Source organism: Rattus norvegicus, chromosome 5 (assembly GCF_036323735.1).
Source record: "Rattus norvegicus strain BN/NHsdMcwi chromosome 5, GRCr8, whole genome shotgun sequence".
In the NCBI taxonomy this organism is placed as follows: domain Eukaryota; kingdom Metazoa; phylum Chordata; class Mammalia; order Rodentia; family Muridae; genus Rattus; species Rattus norvegicus.
Genome location: NC_086023.1, coordinates 12,154,784 through 12,172,204, shown reverse-complemented (window position 1 = coordinate 12,172,204; position 17,421 = coordinate 12,154,784). Strand labels below are relative to the sequence as shown.

At 39.5% G+C, this 17,421-nt stretch overlaps 1 protein-coding gene across 9 annotated transcripts in view; it reads left to right on the top strand.

Moving 5' to 3' along the window:
• The window catches only part of C5h8orf34 (similar to human chromosome 8 open reading frame 34), a 539,213-nt gene that overhangs the window by 388,008 nt on the left and 133,784 nt on the right, over positions 1-17,421 (top strand). For all 9 annotated transcript variants that reach the window (NM_001109259.2, XM_063288168.1, XM_017593564.3 and 6 more), the window contains one exon: positions 793-878. In NM_001109259.2, coding sequence (NP_001102729.2) covers positions 793-878 — 86 coding nt within the window. The remainder of the gene's footprint in view (positions 1-792; positions 879-17,421) is intronic.

Here is a 17,421-nt window from a genome sequence, read left to right as displayed (position 1 = left end):
TACTGTGAGGTATCATTTTCAGTGGAGACATGAAGATGCATCACTTGAGAGATGATGCCACTGTATAAGACCTACACAGCCTTCCACTCTCCAGGCTTCCCTAGTGCCTTGTCAACCCTGGTCCACTTGTGCACAATAGGACCCTCCCTTCCTGCTGCTGACAGATTCTGACACTAGCCTTTCTGTTCAGACTGATTTGATTTGGACAAAAATGTGTGTGGTAAACCTCTGTGAAATTTTAATATCTGTCTCATGAATCCAGGACCTGGAAGTCAGCTGACCACATAGTATCAAACTTATTTTCTCTCTGCTCAGCCAGACTTCATGGCTTAGTTAAAAACATTTGCTGTAACTATTTTTTTTTTGCTCAGGCTAAGATGTGAGTTTGGCTCTAGTAGTCAACCTTCCTAATGGTGTGACCTTTAGTGCTGTTCCTCGTGTTGTGGCAATCTCCAGACATAAAATTACTTTCATTGCTACTTCATAACTGTAATCTCGCTACAGTTATGAAACACAATGTATATATCTGACCTGTAACCCCTAGATTCCGAAACACTGGTCTACAGTAATCATACTGCATACAACAGATAGAAGACCTTTCCTTTTTAGCTAAAAAAAGCAACAACATGAGATTAAGATAAGATATTGTTTATGCTAATTAAGATAAGCACAAATGCTTATGCTTAAGTTGAAGAAGCACATTTGATTTCATATTCTAGAAGTCTGGCATATATGTTAAAACCCACCATTTAGCACCGTTACAATTTCCAATAATGATTTTTAATTATTTAGGCTTCAAGGGGACAACATGATGGAAAGGACAGAAGACACATTACAAGTATTTCCTTCTCCAGATGAGATAATCCCAGACTCATTGGGTAAGTTTTAAGTTTAAAAGTATTTGTTGATTGAAGTTTTAGTTACTCTTAGTGATTTTCGAAAGTAACTTCCGTGAACCAAATGCCTGCAATGTCCAGTCACAAGCTCATCCCACCTACCCGAGCTTGGAAGGGCCAAGGAATCAGGAAGGGGAGATTCTGAACAGGGAACTATATGTTGGCTACTGTCAAAGTCATGCTACTAATTCTAACTTTTTAGAAATTGATTCTCCACTGTGGCTCTTTAGAAAGCAGAGGTCATTATGAGTTCCTTGACAAAGGGTATGTCTTTATTCCCATTCTCTTGCCATTGATCCAGTTAGTCTGCTTGGAGGAAAACAGTGATGTCTTGTTGGAAATATCATACTTCTCTCTCAGCCATGTGTTGAGGTGGTGTTGAGACTGTACATATTGTTTCTCTCTCTAAGATGGACTTCATTTTCTTCCTGAGAGTCTCATCTATGCTTCCTTTCCCCTGCTGTATTGTGTCCTGGTGTGCTTTTATGTTGCCGTGATAAAATACCATGACCAAAAGCAATGTGGTGAGAGAGAACGTAATTCAGTTTGCAGGATACGGTCTGTTATCTAGAGAAGCCAAGCCAGGAGCTTAAGGCATGAACCTGGAGGAAGGCACTGAAGCAGAGTCCAGGGAGTAAGGAATGCTGCTGGCTTGCTTGCTCCCCTGGCTTGCACAGCTGCATCTCTGATATAATCCAGGCCCACCTGACTAGCCACGGTATCACCTACAGTGGGCTGGGCCCACCTATATATCAATTACTAATCTAGAACATATTCCACAGAGATGCATACAGGCTGAAATGATGGAGGCCATTTCTTAGTTTAGATTCCCTATGCTTAGGTGTCCTACTTTCATACACACTCTCATAATAAGTCACTGACCAAAACTACCTGGTGTGAGGGTGTGGTATTTCAGCTTATATTTAAGTCACAGTCCCGCATGCAGGAAAGCCAAGACAGAAACCCGGAGGTAGGTACTGAAGCAGAGATCCTGGAAGGATGTCTCTTACTGGATTTTTCTCACATAGCTTGTTCAGCTTGCCTAGTACCGTGTGTCCGGGAGTAGTCTCTCCAAAGCTGTGCTGAGCCCTCCTCTCACATGAAGCAGTAATCATGTTCTACAGACACCCGCTCAGAAAAATCTGATGGAAACAATTGCTCAGCTGAGATTTCCTCCTCCTAGATGATTCTAGTCTGCATCAAGTTGACCCAAACTAACCAGCTATGTCTAGCTTCGTTTGAGGTTGACAAAACTGTGACACCCAGCACCACAGCTGCCTACTTTATTATCTTTTCTAAATTAAAGTTTTTAGTGCATACCCATTTCTCTATGAGGCAGCACAAACTCCATGACTTATATGAAGTTAAAGCTAGAGTACTTCAAAATACTTGGCAAAGAAGTGGCAGTTGTAATGCTACTTCAATTTCATCTAGGTTCCAGTCCTATTGTTCTATAGTGTTCTAGCAGGTCACAGCACATGGGATCAGGATCATCACAGCAACCACATTAGGAAGATATTGCCCTTATGTCTGAATGGAGAACATCTTAAAGCAGACAGAAAAGTTAATAACCATTAGAGAAGCAGTATAACAATAATGTACTATCCTTCCCAAAAGCTAGGGCAAGGGTGTTTGACAAATTTTACCACAAACTAATGAAATAACAAATGCTTGTAAATATTTTTAATTTTATATAAAATCTTATGTGTATTAAAACAAAATACCCCAAGGTGCCCTACTGATATGTACAGTTTCTATTGTTATAATTTATCACTTTAATTAACTTAAAATTTAAAATGAGGTTAAAAGTTAAAGGTGAAAACAAACTATAGAAAGTGAAGAACTATGGAGCTGAGGGGATTGCTCAGCAAGGAAAACGCTTGTCGCACATGGATGAGGCAGTGCTCAGATCCTTGCTATACACATATGACACGGTAGCACAGGCCTGTAAATCCATCTGTGGATCACCTATGCTGGTGAAGGAGACACAGGAAAATCCTAGGGATTCATTGGCCAGCCAGCCAAGCTAATCACTGAGCTTGAGAGTCAGCCTGAAACCCAGTCTGAAATAAAAATAAGGTGGGAAATAGCAGAGGGGGACTCTGGCCTTTATAAACGTCCACACAGTGCATGAACCTGCTCACATACTCCACGCGCAATCCACATGCCACATTCATGCAAATAGAGCTGCTTGTTTAGGAAAATTTAAAAACTACCAAAAATGCCAAGGAAAAAGCCACAAAATGAGGAAATATGTTTGCAGTATAGTTTTCACTGCTCAAAGATGGGCATTCAAATATGATCACCTATAATCTAATTATGTCAGTGGATCCATTGAGAAATAATCAACAGAATGAACAGGCTTGTCACAGAAGAGGAGATACAAATGACAAGTAAACATATGGAATATACCTCATTACCTTAGAATCCAGGAAAAATCAAATGGAGACTATAATGAAACATTGTTTTATAATTGTTTGATATTAATTAACAAGGCTGAAAAAAACTAGTAAAGAAGGGATTTACTTAGTGGTGTCTAAACAATTTGAGAAAAGGTTTCTGCTATATTAAGATTTGAGCATTTATATGATAGAAAGCCCCAAAGCTGACTGTCTAGTTAGGCATCTTAGAAAATCCAGCTTTATGTATCAGGGAATGCCAAGAAGCCTTGTCAGGATGTTTGCGGGTGATGAAACCAATGGGCTGTGGAGTTGTTACACTGTAGGGACTCTCGAGTGCATTTCAACTGTACACACGGGATGGATAAAGTCAGCAGCCTGCTGGTAAATGGTTAGCAAAAATGTTGTGCAGAATGGATGGTTCCTCTGATGTAATATAAGCCAGCCACTGAGTGGATTTCAATCAACTCTAAATGGCCCAGCCACTGAGCGGACTTCAATCAACTCTAAATGGCCGGCTGGCTCACTGTTGCCACTGTGAGTGCCTAGAGCTCCCCAATGATCTGGCTTTAAGACCATAAGTGTTGACTGGACAAACAAGTCAGAGGATGTCATTTACACAAAGTTTCAAGTGAGGACATTTCTAGAGAGTGTTCAGTAGGAAAAATGTGCCTAAGTGAAGAAACTATACTACAGGAAAGGAAGGATAGACTCAGAACACTGCTCTTCAGGATATGAGGAGGCTTAGAGATCTGATAAAGAAGGAACCCACAGCAAAGTGGAGGCTGCTGAGAATTCTCTGACTTTTAAGGTAGGGCTCAGGCTCGGTGTATTTAGTTTTTGTACCTTATAACTTAAATTTACTATATATCTTATCCGTACAACACAGTTTTATGTACTTTATTTAGAATTTTATATGTACATACAATTTCATGTGTTGACTATCACCTAATAATATTTAAAAATAAAATGATTACAGGAATAAAAACCAATACCAATGGTGACCTACAAAGAGAGCATGATATTTTACATTTGTTCAGATCTGTTATAACACCAAGGCATGAACATTCTCAAGAGAGTTCTTGATCCCTGACACTGAAAAAGCAAGGTCTTGGATGACTGGCAACATGGAGGCTCATGCTAGCTAGCTGTCAACTCTTATTTAGCTTGTGGATTTAGCTCGACCATTTCATCTTGTGTATATTGCACGATTTCCTCTGCACAGGTCACTTTTCCCTTAATGGTGGCAGCCTCCTTTACCTGCAGTACTTGGAGCATCTGCCCTGAGGTCACATTGTGTCTCTGATGTCCAGCTCACAGCAATGCTTCCTCTTTCTAAACTCCTAATTGTTTCTGAATTACTTACAATTTGTTCTCACTTCAAAAAAGTTCATGCTTCCTAAGGCTTTCATGCTCAATATAAAAGTAACACAACGCAGATACTGTGTAACAATTCGGCCATTAACTCTTTGAATTCAATAAGAAATAGTCTAATCAATCAATCTGCTAATAGATCTATACTCTTTAGCAATTACACATACATATTTACTGAGAACTGTAGGGGCTTAAGTATCCTGTGATATTGGACAATACATATGTTTTTTATTATTACCTAGATCTGCTGGGAAAATATATTCATTATGTTTAAGCTTTTTTCTTGAAATATTTATGCCCTGCTCTTTCCACACTCAAATATTATAATACCCAATTAGGAAACTGCAAAACAGGAGTTTCTGCTTCAGTTCATTCCTTTCAATGACGTTAGTCAAATCGTGAGACCCCAAAGTTTAGAATCATTAGCATTATCCAAAAATCTCCAGTGTGGTTTACATGTCAAGTGGGCACCCATAATGAACGTGGCTCAAGATACATGTCTCTATAAATAGGCCTAGTTTTGTGCAGAGAAGTTCTTGGAACACAAGTAGCCATGGTAAAAATGATGACAAGGGGAAGCTGAGTGAAACTAAATATTGTGACGGAGTGTTTGAGATTTCTAGGTCCTGTTAGCATGCTCACCCTAAAGATATCCCAGAGTTCGAAGACACATTTTAGAGAATAAAATCACGTCATTATTCCATGCTTCTGTATTGTTTCTTTAAAGACACAATTTCTATTATTCCTATGAGATTAAAAGAAATCAAACAACTATAGTATGTTTCTTGAAAATATGCTTGCTTGTAAGATAAATTTCTCTGCAGAAAAAAAGAACACAATTGGTTTATGTCTACATCTGTTAGTGAGCACTAGCAAAGAGGCAGATGCTCACAGCCAACCTTTGGACTGAGAACAGGGTCTCCAATGGAAGAGTTAGAGAAAGGACTGAAGGAGCTGAAGGGGTTTGCAACCCCAAAGGAAGAACAATACCAATCAACCAGATCCCCCAGAGTTCCCAGGGACTAAACCACCAACTAAAGAGTACACATGGACAAACTCATGGCTCCAGCCGCATATGTAGCAGAGGACGGCCTTGTAGGGCATCAATGGGAGGAGAGGCCCTAGGTCCTGTGATGACTCAATGCCCCAGTGTAAGGGATTGCCAGGGCAGGGAGGTGGGAGGGACTGGATGGGTGGGTGGGGGAGCGCCCTCATAATAGCAGGAGGAAGCGGATGGTATAGGGGGTTTCTGGAGCAGAAATCGGGAAAGGGCATAACATTTGAAATGTAAAGAAAATATCCAATAATAGAAAAGAAAAGAAATGTACTTCATGAACATTAAAAAGTTTGTCCCTTCAAGCATGAGACACTGAATTTTTATTTTTATGATGTCTCTTTGCTCAACATCTTAGATTGATGTCCCATCACAGTTAAAGCTTCTTTGGCTGGCTCTATTTACTCTTGTAATTTCAATTAAGGTAAGACATCAAAACTGCTCTGAGAAGCACATCACAGAAGTGCTCTGCTAGACTCTAGGACTATGATCTCATAGACTTTACCAGGTATGACAGCCATAATCACAGAATACTCAAAACAAGCACCTAGCAGAACATAAACTAAAAGTGACTAATATTGCCACCTTGTAAATCTTTATTTTTTCTTAAATAATTAATCCTATATACATATTAAAGTGAATTTCATGAAACAGTAATAGAAAATCATTTTTTAACACACTTTGAAACCACATAGACTATGGAATTGTGTTTATTGAATAAATGAATATGCATAAATGGATGAATGAATGAATTAGCATAAATTAAATCAAGCAGAAAGACATCTACCTACTGTCACATATTTCCTGAGAGGAAATGGAGAATATACATCATACTTCTAACTTTAGATAGTCAGGAAAGCCATAGAAACTTTTGGTTTTGGTCTTATATTTATGCATATCCCTATAAATTGCTCTAACTGTTGAAAATAAAATTTTAATATTAAGTAAATGTCTTATTCAAGAATCTCAACTCATAAAAAAGTACACAATAAGTTATAACATCACATGGTATTTGCACAGTTTGATGGATGGTAACTTAATTTTATTTATAAATTGTTTCCTCTTTTATTGAAATTATATTATTTCCTCACATAATATATTCTGATTATGGTTTTATAATTTCCCCTTTCTCTGCTCCCCCTAGTTCCTTCTCATATCCCTTCCCATCTGGAACCACCCCCTTTCTGTCTCTCATTTAAAAAGAACAGGTTTCTAAGAGATAAAATATAAATAATATAAAAAGGTAAAACTATCACATCTGAGTTAGACAAGACAAACCAACAGAAGGAGAAGAGCCCAAGAGAAAGCACAAGAACCAGAGACACATACATTCATTCTAACATGTAAGAATCCCATAAACACAGTAAATTGAAGCCATGATATAATTGCAGAAGGCCTGGTGTAGACACAGCCAGTCCCTTTGCCTGCTGCCTCAGCATGAGTTATGCCTATGAGTTGTAGAGGGCCTTGCTCTCCTTGCATCTGCCATCCCTTCTACTCAGGATTCTATGAACTCTGAAGGAAAGACTTTAATGAAGAGATCACATTTAGGACTGGGTGTTCCAAGGTCTCTCAGTCTCTGCATTATGTCTGCTGTGAGTCTCTGTATTTGTTCCATCTGCTGCAGGAGGAAGTTTCTTTCATGATGGTCTATGATTGTAGCAAAATAGCATTAGAACTTTTTATCGCTCCTGTGGTTTGCTTGTTTGTTTTGGTTTGGTTATTTTAGACAAGTGGGTAGTATTTGGTTTTACCTTAGGGCCCTGGGTTTTCTAGTCACAGGTTCTTGGTAACCAAAGTAGTGTTGGGTCTTGGATCCATTCTATGGAGTCAGCCATAAGTCAGATCAGATATTGATTGGTTGCTCCCAATAGTTGTATACTACCATTGCCCTAGCATATTTTGCAGGCAGAATGGCACTGTAGATGAAAGATTTGGAGGCTGAAAAAGGTAACTCTTCTCTTTTAGTAGCATGTAGAGTACCTTACTGTACCAAAGACACTAAGACATAGAGATGAAGGTGTTATGTAGGCACCAGCTCAACTTCTCCGTTTTCCAGGCGTTGTGCTGGTGTTGTCTTCAGCCATGGGGCATTGCTGTCAGTTTGTGGAGAGCAACATGAAGGTCTGGCAGTAGCTTGGAATGCTTAGGGATTCCCATGGGGCCACATAGCCTAACAACTCAACTAGGTTTAACCCAAACCCAGCACTGGAAGTTTCATTTGAGGACAAGAAATGGCCAGTTGTGTCTCTGTCTCCTCCATTACTTGACAGTTTCATTTAGATTGGCTCACATGTGTATATATTTTAGGAGGTTATTGTTTTATGTTTCTGTACTATCCCTCAAATGGCCCTTAATGTCAGCTCTTTCTTCCTGTACTCCTTTTATCAATGCCCTCTCTTCTTCCCTCCCCCTTGTTTCTCTTATTTCAGCTCTCTTATCCATCCGAATTATCCTTTATGGTTTCCTTTGCTAATCAGAACTATTTGTAGCCTTGAATTCCTTACTCTATCCTAACTTCTGTGGTTCTGTGGATTGTAGCTTGGTTATCATTGACGCATCCACCCACATACATTTGTCCTTCTGAGTCTGGGTACTTCACTCAGGATGATTTTTCTATCTTCACTCAAGATTCTGGTTCCATCCAGTTGCCTGTGAATGTCCATGTTTTTTCTTCTATCAGCTACAGTGTATCTGGTTTTATATTAAGGTCTAGATCCATCTGAAGTTGAGTTTTGTGGGGGGTGATAATTATGGGTCTATTTGGATTCTCCTGCATGCAGCCATCCGGTATGACCAACTCCATTTGTTGAAGATGTTATCTTTTTCCACTGTATATTTCTGGCTTCTTTATTAAAAATCAGTTGACTGGACTTATAAAGAGGTTTTCAATCTGACTCTACCGATCACCATGTCTGTTTTTATGCCAATACCACACTGCTTTTATTACTATATCTTTATAGTACAACTTGAAATCAGAGATGTAATATATCAAGCAGTTCTTCATTATTTGGGATTATTCTAACTATCTTAGAATTTTTGTGTTTTTGTATGAAGCTGAAAATTATCTTTTCAAGACTGTGAATTTTGTATTGGAACTTAGGATATTGCAGAGGTAGGATGGCCATTTTTGTATATTAATCCTACTGATCCATGAGCATGGAAGATCCTTCCATCATCTGATATACTCTTTAATTTTTTCTTCAAAGGCTTGAAGTGTTTCACTTGATTGGGTACAGCTACCCCAATATATTTTATATTAGTTGGGGTTATGATAAAAGATGTTGTTTCTGCGATTTCCTTCTATATATATATTACTGGTTTTGTGAGTTAATTTTGTATCCAGCTACTATGCTGAAAGTGTTTATCAGGTATAAAGGTTTCCTGGTGGAATTTTTCAAGTCAACTGTCATGTCATCTGCAAGCAAAGATACTTTCACTTCCCCTTCCCCCTTTACATTTCCTTGATCTCTTCATTTGTCTTATTGATCTAGATAAGATTGCCCTGCATTTATTATGTTCAGGTATGTCCCTTGTATCCCTAATCTCTCCAGGACATTTATCCTGAATAGGTGTTAGATTTTGTCAAAGGCCTTTTCTGCATCTAATGAGATGATCGCGTGGTTTTTATCTTGTAATTTCTTCTATATGGTGAATTTATGCATGTTGAAACACCCTTGGTTCATTAACCTTGGATCAAGACTACTTGATCATGGTTAATGAATTTTTAAAATTGCTTTTGAGTTTGGTTTATAAGTAGTTTATTACAAAATTTTGTATCTATGTTCATAAGGAAAATTGGTCTGTAAATGTTTTCTTTGTGTGTCATTATGTGATTTGAATATCAGAGTAACTGTTAGTAAAAATGAATTGAGAAATCTTATTTCTGTTTGTATTTTGTGGAATAATTATAAGAATATTGGCATTAACTCTTTTTCAAAGTTTGGTAGAATTCTAGACTAAAATTATCTGTGCCTGGGTTCTTTTTTGTTGTTGTTGTGAAACTTCTAATGATTATTTTTATTACACCAGGGTTATAATTCTGTTTTTGTTGTTTATCTGATCTTGATTTAACCTTGGTAAATGGTATATATCAAGAAAATTTCCATTCTTACAGATTTTCCAGTTTGGTGAAGGGCAGGTTATTAAAGGATATCCGTATGGTTCTCTAGACATCCTTGGTGTCCGTTGTTATGTTCCCCTTTTCATTTCTAATTTTATTGATTTAGATATTCTCTTTCTGTCTTTCAGTAAATTTACATAAGGCTTTGTCAATTTTATTGATTTTTCTAAAAGAATCAACTCTTTGTTCTATTGATTCTTTGTACTGTTGTTTGTTTCTATTTCAGTCCTGAGTTTGGTTATTCCTCATCCTCTTCTACTTTTGGATGTGGTTTATGGTTTATTGATTTTTGCTCTAGAGCTTTCTGTGTGTGTGTGTGTGTGTGTGTGTGTGTGTGTGTGTGTGTGTGTGTGTGTGTGTATTTCCATTGATTAAATTTAATGATTCTACTTCCACTTTCAGGTCTTGAACATGTTTTTTTGCATTCCCTTCCACTATTGGTGTTTTCATTATTTCTTTTTTTTTTTTTTTTTTTTTGGATTTTTTTTTTTTTATTAACTGGAGTATTTCTTATATACATTTCAAGTGTTATTCCCTTTCCCGGTTTCCGGGCAAAATCCCCCTCCCCCCTCCCCTTCCTTATGGGTGTTCCCCTCCCAACCCTCCCCCCATTGCTGCCCTCCCCCCATAGTCTAGTTCACTGGGGGTTCAGTCTTAGCCCGGACCCAGGGCTTCCCCTTCCACTGGTGATCTTACTAGGATATTCATTGCTACCTATGGGGTCAGAGTCCAGGGTCAGTCCATATATAGTCTTTAGGTAGTGGCTTAGTCCCTGGAAGCTCTGGTTGCTTGACATTGTTGTGCTTTTGGGGTCTCGAGCCCCTTCAAGCTCTTCCAGTTCTTTCTCTGATTCCTTCAACGGGGGACCTATTCTCAGTTCAGTGGTTTGCTGCTGGCATTCGCCTCTGTATTTGCTGTATTCTGGCTGTGTCTCTCAGGAGCGATCTACATCCGGCTCCTGTCGGTCTGCACTTCTTTGCTTCATCCATCTTGTCCAATTGGGTGGCTGTATATGTATGGGCCACCTGTGGGGCAGGCTCTGAATGGGTGTTCCTTCAGTCTCTGTTTTAATCTTTGCCTCTCCCTTCCCAGCCAAGGGTATTCTTTTTCCTCATTTAAAGAAGGAGTGAAGCATTCACATTTTGATCATCCGTCTTGAGTTTCGTTTGTTCTAGGCATCTAGGGTAATTCAAGCATTTGGACTAATAGCCACTTATCAATGAGTGCATACCATGTATGTCTTTCTGTGATTGGGTTAGCTCACTCAGGATGATATTTTCCAGTTCCAACCATTTGCCTACGAATTTCATAGACTCGTTGTTTTTGATAGCTGAGTAATATTCCATTGTGTAGATGTACCACATTTTCTGTATCCATTACTTTGTTGAAGGGCATCTCGGTTCTTTCCATTTTCTGGCTATTATAAATAAGGCTGCGATGGACATAGTGGAGCACATGTCTCTTTTATATGTTGAGGCATCTTTTGGGTATATGCCCAAGAGAGGTATAGCTGGATCCTCAGGCAGTTCAATGTCCAATTTTCTGAGGAACCTCCAGACTGATTTCCAGAATGGTTTTACCAGTCTGCAATCCCACCAACAATGGAGGAGTGTTCCTCTTTCTCCACATCCTCGCCAGCATCTGCTGTCACCTGAGTTTTTGATCTTAGCCATTCTCACTGGTGTGAGGTGAAATCTCAGGGTTGTTTTGATTTGCATTTCCCTTATGACTAAAGATGTTGAACATTTCTTTAGGTGTTTCTCAGCCATTCGGCATTCCTCAGCTGTGAATTCTTTGTTTAGCTCTGAACCCCATTTTTAAATAGGGTTATTTGTTTCCCTGTGGTCTAACTTCTTGAGTTCTTTGTATATTTTGGATATAAGGCCTCTATCTGTTGTAGGATTGGTAAAGATCTTTTCCCAATCTGTTGGTTGCCGTTTTGTCCTAACCACCGTGTCCTTTGCCTTACAGAAGCTTTGCAGTTTTATGAGATCCCATTTGTCGATTCTTGATCTTAGAGCATAAGCCATTGGTGTTTTGTTCAGGAAATTTTTTCCAGTGCCCATGTGTTCCAGATGCTTCCCTAGTTTTTCTTCTATTAGTTTGAGTGTGTCTGGTTTGATGTGGAGGTCCTTGATCCACTTGGACTTAAGCTTTGTACAGGGTGATAAGCATGGATCGATCTGCATTCTTCTACATGTTGCCCTCCAGTTGAACCAGCACCATTTGCTGAAAATGCTATCTTTTTTCCATTGGATGGTTTTGGCTCCTTTGTCAAAAATCAAGTGACCATGGGTGTGTGGGTTCATTTCTGGGTCTTCAATTCTATTCCATTGGTCTATCTATCTGTCTCTGTACCAATACCATGCAGTTTTTATCACTATTGCTCTGTAATACTGCTTGAGTTCAGGGATAGTGATTCCCCTTGAAGTCCTTTTATTGTTGAGGATAGTTTTAGCTATCCTGGGTTTTTTGTTATTCCAGATGAATTTGCAAATTGTTCTGTCTAACTCTTTGAAGAATTGGATTGGTATTTTGATGGGGATTGCATTGAATCTGTAGATTGCTTTTGGTAAAATGGCCATTTTTACTATATTAATCCTGCCAATCCATGAGCATGGGAGATCTTTCCATCTTCTGAGGTCTTCTTCAATTTCTTTCCTCAGTGTCTTGAAGTTCTTATTGTACAGATCATTTACTTGCTTGGTTAAAGTCACACCGAGGTACTTTATATTATTTGGGTCTATTATGAAGGGTGTCGTTTCCCTAATTTCTTTCTCGGCTTGTTTCTCTTTTGTATAGAGGAAGGCAACTGATTTATTTGAGTTAATTTTATACCCAGCCACTTTGCTGAAGTTGTTTATCAGCTTTAGTAGTTCTCTGGTGGAACTTTTGGGATCACTTAAATATACTATCATGTCATCTGCAAATAGTGATATTTTGACTTCTTCTTTTCCGATCTGTATCCCCTTGATCTCCTTTTGTTGTCTGATTGCTCTGGCTAGAACTTCAAGAACTATATTGAATAAGTAGGGAGAGAGTGGGCAGCCTTGTCTAGTCCCTGATTTTAGTGGGATTGCTTCAAGTTTCTCTCCATTTAGTTTAATGTTAGCAACTGGTTTGCTGTATATGGCTTTTACTATGTTTAGGTATGGGCCTTGAATTCCTATTCTTTCCAGGACTTTTATCATGAAGGGGTGTTGAATTTTGTCAAATGCTTTCTCAGCATCTAATGAAATGATCATGTGGTTTTGTTCTTTCAGTTTGTTTATATGATGGATCACGTTGATGGTTTTCCGTATATTAAACCATCCCTGCATGCCTGGGATGAAGTCTACTTGATCATGGTGGATGATTGTTTTGATGTGCTCTTGAATTCGGTTTGCCAGAATTTTATTGAGTATTTTTGCTTCGATATTCATAAGGGAAATTGGTCTGAAGTTCTCTTTCTTTGTTGTGTCTTTGTGTGGTTTAGGTATAAGAGTAATTGTGGCTTCGTAGAAGGAATTCGGTAGTGCTCCATCTGTTTCAATTTTGTGGAATAGTTTGGATAATATTGGTATGAGGTCTTCTATGAAGGTTTGATAGAATTCTGCACTAAACCCGTCTGGACCTGGGCTCTTTTTGGTTGGAAGACCTTTAATGACTGCTTCTATTTCCATAGGAGTTATGGGGTTGTTTAACTGGTTTATCTGTTCCTGATTTAACTTCGATACCTGGTATCTGTCTAGGAAATTGTCCATTTCCTGAAGATTTTCAAATTTTGTTGAATATAGGTTTTTATAGTAAGATCTGATGATTTTTTGAATTTCCTCTGAATCTGTAGTTATGTCTCCCTTTTCATTTCTAATTTTGTTAATTTGGACGCACTCTCTGTGTCCTCTCGTTAGTCTGGCTAAGGGTTTATCTATCTTGTTGATTTTCTCAAAGAACCAACTTTTGGTTCTGTTGATTCTTTCTATGGTCCTTTTTGTTTCTACTTGGTTGATTTCAGCTCTGAGTTTGATTATTTCCTGCCTTCTACTCCTCCTGGGTGTATTTGCTTCTTTTTGTTCTAGAGCTTTTAGGTGTGCTGTCAAGCTGCTGAGATATGCTCTTTCCTGTTTCTTTCTGCAGGCACTCAGCGCTATGAGTTTTCCTCTTAGCACAGCTTTCATTGTGTCCCATAAGTTTGGGTATGTTGTATCTTCATTTTCATTAAATTCTAAAAAGTTTTTAATTTCTTTCTTTATTTCTTCCTTGACCAGGTTATCATTGAGTAGAGCATTGTTCAATTTCCACGTATATGTGGGCATTCTTCCCTTATTGTTATTGAAGACCAGTTTTAGGCCGTGGTGGTCCGATAGCACGCATGGGATTATCTCTATCTTTCTGTACCTGTTGAGGCCCGTTTTTTGACCAATTATATGGTCAATTTTGGAGAAAGTACCATGAGGAGCTGAGAAGAAGGTATATCCTTTTGCTTTAGGATAGAATGTTCTATAAATATCCGTTAAGTCCATTTGGCTCATGACTTCTCTTAGTCTGTCGACATCACTGTTTAATTTCTGTTTCCATGATCTGTCCATTGATGAGAGTGGGGTGTTGAAGTCTCCCACTATTATTGTGTGAGGTGCAATGTGTGTTTTGAGCTTTAGTAAGGTTTCTTTTACGTATGTAGGTGCCCTTGTATTTGGGGCATAGATATTTAGGATTGAGAGTTCATCTTGGTGGATTTTTCCTTTGATGAATATGAAGTGTCCTTCCTTATCTTTTTTGATGACTTTTAGTTGGAAATTGATTTTATTTGATATTAGAATGGCTACTCCAGCTTGCTTCTTCTGACCATTTGCTTGGAAAATTGTTTTCCAGCCTTTCACTCTGAGGTAATGTCTGTCTTTGTCTCTGAGGTGTGTTTCCTGTAGTCAGCAGAATGCAGGGTCCTCGTTGCGTATCCGGTTTGTTATTCTATGTCTTTTTATTGGGGAGTTGAGTCCATTGATGTTGAGAGATATTAAGGAATAGTGATTATTGCTTCCCGTTATATTCATATTTGGATGTGAGGTTATGTTTGTGTGCTTTCATTCTCTTTGTTTTGTTGCCAAGACGATTAGTTTCTTGCTTCTTCTAGGGTATAGCTTGCCTCCTTATGTTGGGCTTTACCATTTATTATCCTTTGTAGTGCTGGATTTGTAGAAAGATATTGTGTAAATTTTGTTTTGTCATGGAATATCTTGGTTTCTCCATCTATGTTAATTGAGAGTTTTGCAGGAATCAGTAACCTGGGCTGGCATTTGTGCTCTCTTAGGGTCTGTATGACATCAGTCCAGGATCTTCTGGCCTTCATAGTTTCTGGCGAGAAGTCTGGTGTGATTCTGATAGGTCTGCCTTTATATGTTACTTGACCTTTTTCCCTTACTGCTTTTAATATTCTTTCTTTATTTTGTGCGTTTGGTGTTTTGACTATTATGTGACGGGAGGTGTTTCTTTTCTGGTCCAATCTATTTGGAGTTCTGTAGGCTTCTTGTATGCCTATGGGTATCTCTTTTTTTAGGTTAGGGAAGTTTTCTTCTATGATTTTGTTGAAGATATTTACTGGTCCTTTGAGCTGGGAGTCTTCACTCTCTTCTATACCTATTATCCTTAGGTTTGATCTTCTCATTGAGTCCTGGATTTCCTGTATGTTTTGGACCAGTAGCTTTTTCCGCTTTACATTATCTTTGACAGTTGAGTCAATGATTTCTATGGAATCTTCTGCTCCTGAGATTCTCTCTTCCATCTCTTGAATTCTGTTGGTGAGGCTTGTATCTACAGCTCCTTGTCTCTTCTTTTGGTTTTCTATATCCAGGGTTGTTTCCATGTGTTCTTTCTTGATTGCTTCTATTTCCATTTTTAATTCCTTCAACTGTTTGATTGTGTTTTCCTGGAATTCTTTCAGGGATTTTTGCGATTCCTCTCTGTAGGCTTTTACTTGTTTATTAATGTTTTCCTGTGCTTCCCTAAGTGTGTTCATGTCTTTCTTGAAGTCCTCCAGCATCATGATCAAATATGATTTTGAAACTAGATCTTGCTTTTCTGGTGTGTTTGGATATTCCATGTTTGTTTTGGTGGGAGAATTGGGCTCCGATGATGGCATGTAGTCTTGGTTTCTGTTGCTTGGGTTCCTGCGCTTGCCTCTCGCCATCAGATTATCTCTAGTGTTACTTTGTTCTGCTATTTCTGACAGTGGCTAGACTGTCCTATAAGCCTGTGTGACAGGAGTGCTGTAGACCTGTTTTCCTCTCTTTCAGTCAGTAATGGGGACAGAATGTTCTGCTTTCTGGCGTGTAGTTTTTCCTCTCTACAGGTCTTCAGCTGTTCCTGTGGGCCTGTGTCTTGAGTTCACCAGGCAGCTTTCTTGCAGCAGAAAATTTGGTCTTACCTGTGGTCCCGAGGCTCAGGTTCGCTCGTGGGGTGCTGCCCACGGGCTCTCTGCAGCGGCAGCAACCAGGAAGACCTGTGCCGCCCCTTCCGGGAACTTCAGTGCACCAGGGTTCCAGATGGTCTTTGGCTTTTTCCTCTGGCGTCCGAGATGTGTGTGCAGGGAGCAGTCACTTCTGGTTTCCCAGGCTTGTCTGCCTCTCTGAAGGTTTAGCTCTCCCTCCCACGGGATTTGGGTGCAGAGAACTATTTATCCGGTCTGTTTCTTTCAGGTTCCGGCGGTGTCTCAGGCACAGGGGTCCTGCCGCTCCTGGGCCCTTCCCCACGGGAGCCCAGAGGCCTTATACAGTTTCCTCTTGGGCCAGGGATGTGGGCAGGGGTGAGCAGAGTTGGTGGTCTCTTCCGCTCTGCAGCCTCAGGAGTGCCCACCTGACCAGGCGGTTGGGTCTCTCTCTCACCGGGTCTGGGAGCAGAGAGCTGCTGCGGGCCGGGATCCGCGGGTGTGGGACTTCCGGTAAACACAGAACGTGCCCGGTCCTAGAGAAATTCTGCTTTCCTGTGTCCCAAGCTCACCAGGCAGCTTTCTTGCAGCAGAAAATTTTTTCTTACCTGTGGTCCCGAGGCTCAGGTTCGCTCGTGGGGTGCTCACCACGGGCTCTCTGCAGCGGCAGCAACCAGGAAAGCGTTTTCATTATTTCTTTAAGGGGTTTAATTATTCTCTCTTTCAACTTCTTTGTCATATACATAAAGGAAAATCTTTTATTTGTGCTTCAATTATGTTGAGATATTCAGGGCCTATTGTGGTAGGCCTATAGGGTTCTAGTGGAGGATACACTATCCTAGGTATTCCTGATTATGATTTTTACATTGGCATCTAGGTATCTAGGATTGGGAAGACCGTAATTCCAGATGCTGATTTCTGGTCTTGTCTTTGTTGGCTGTATGCTTTTGCAACTTGGTTTCTGTTTTCTCTCTGGTTCTTAGGAGAGTATGTCTGTATGTTGTCTTCTGCTTTTTGTTAGATGTGGCCAGTTGGGGGACTCCTACCAAAATGAGTTCCTGGATATTGGTTACTAACAGTTAGAAATGTAAATGAGCTTGGATGGGGAGACAGCTTTCACAAAAAGCAGGAAAGTGGGGTGTTTTATTACACCAGTATCTACTTAGTGTCCTGGG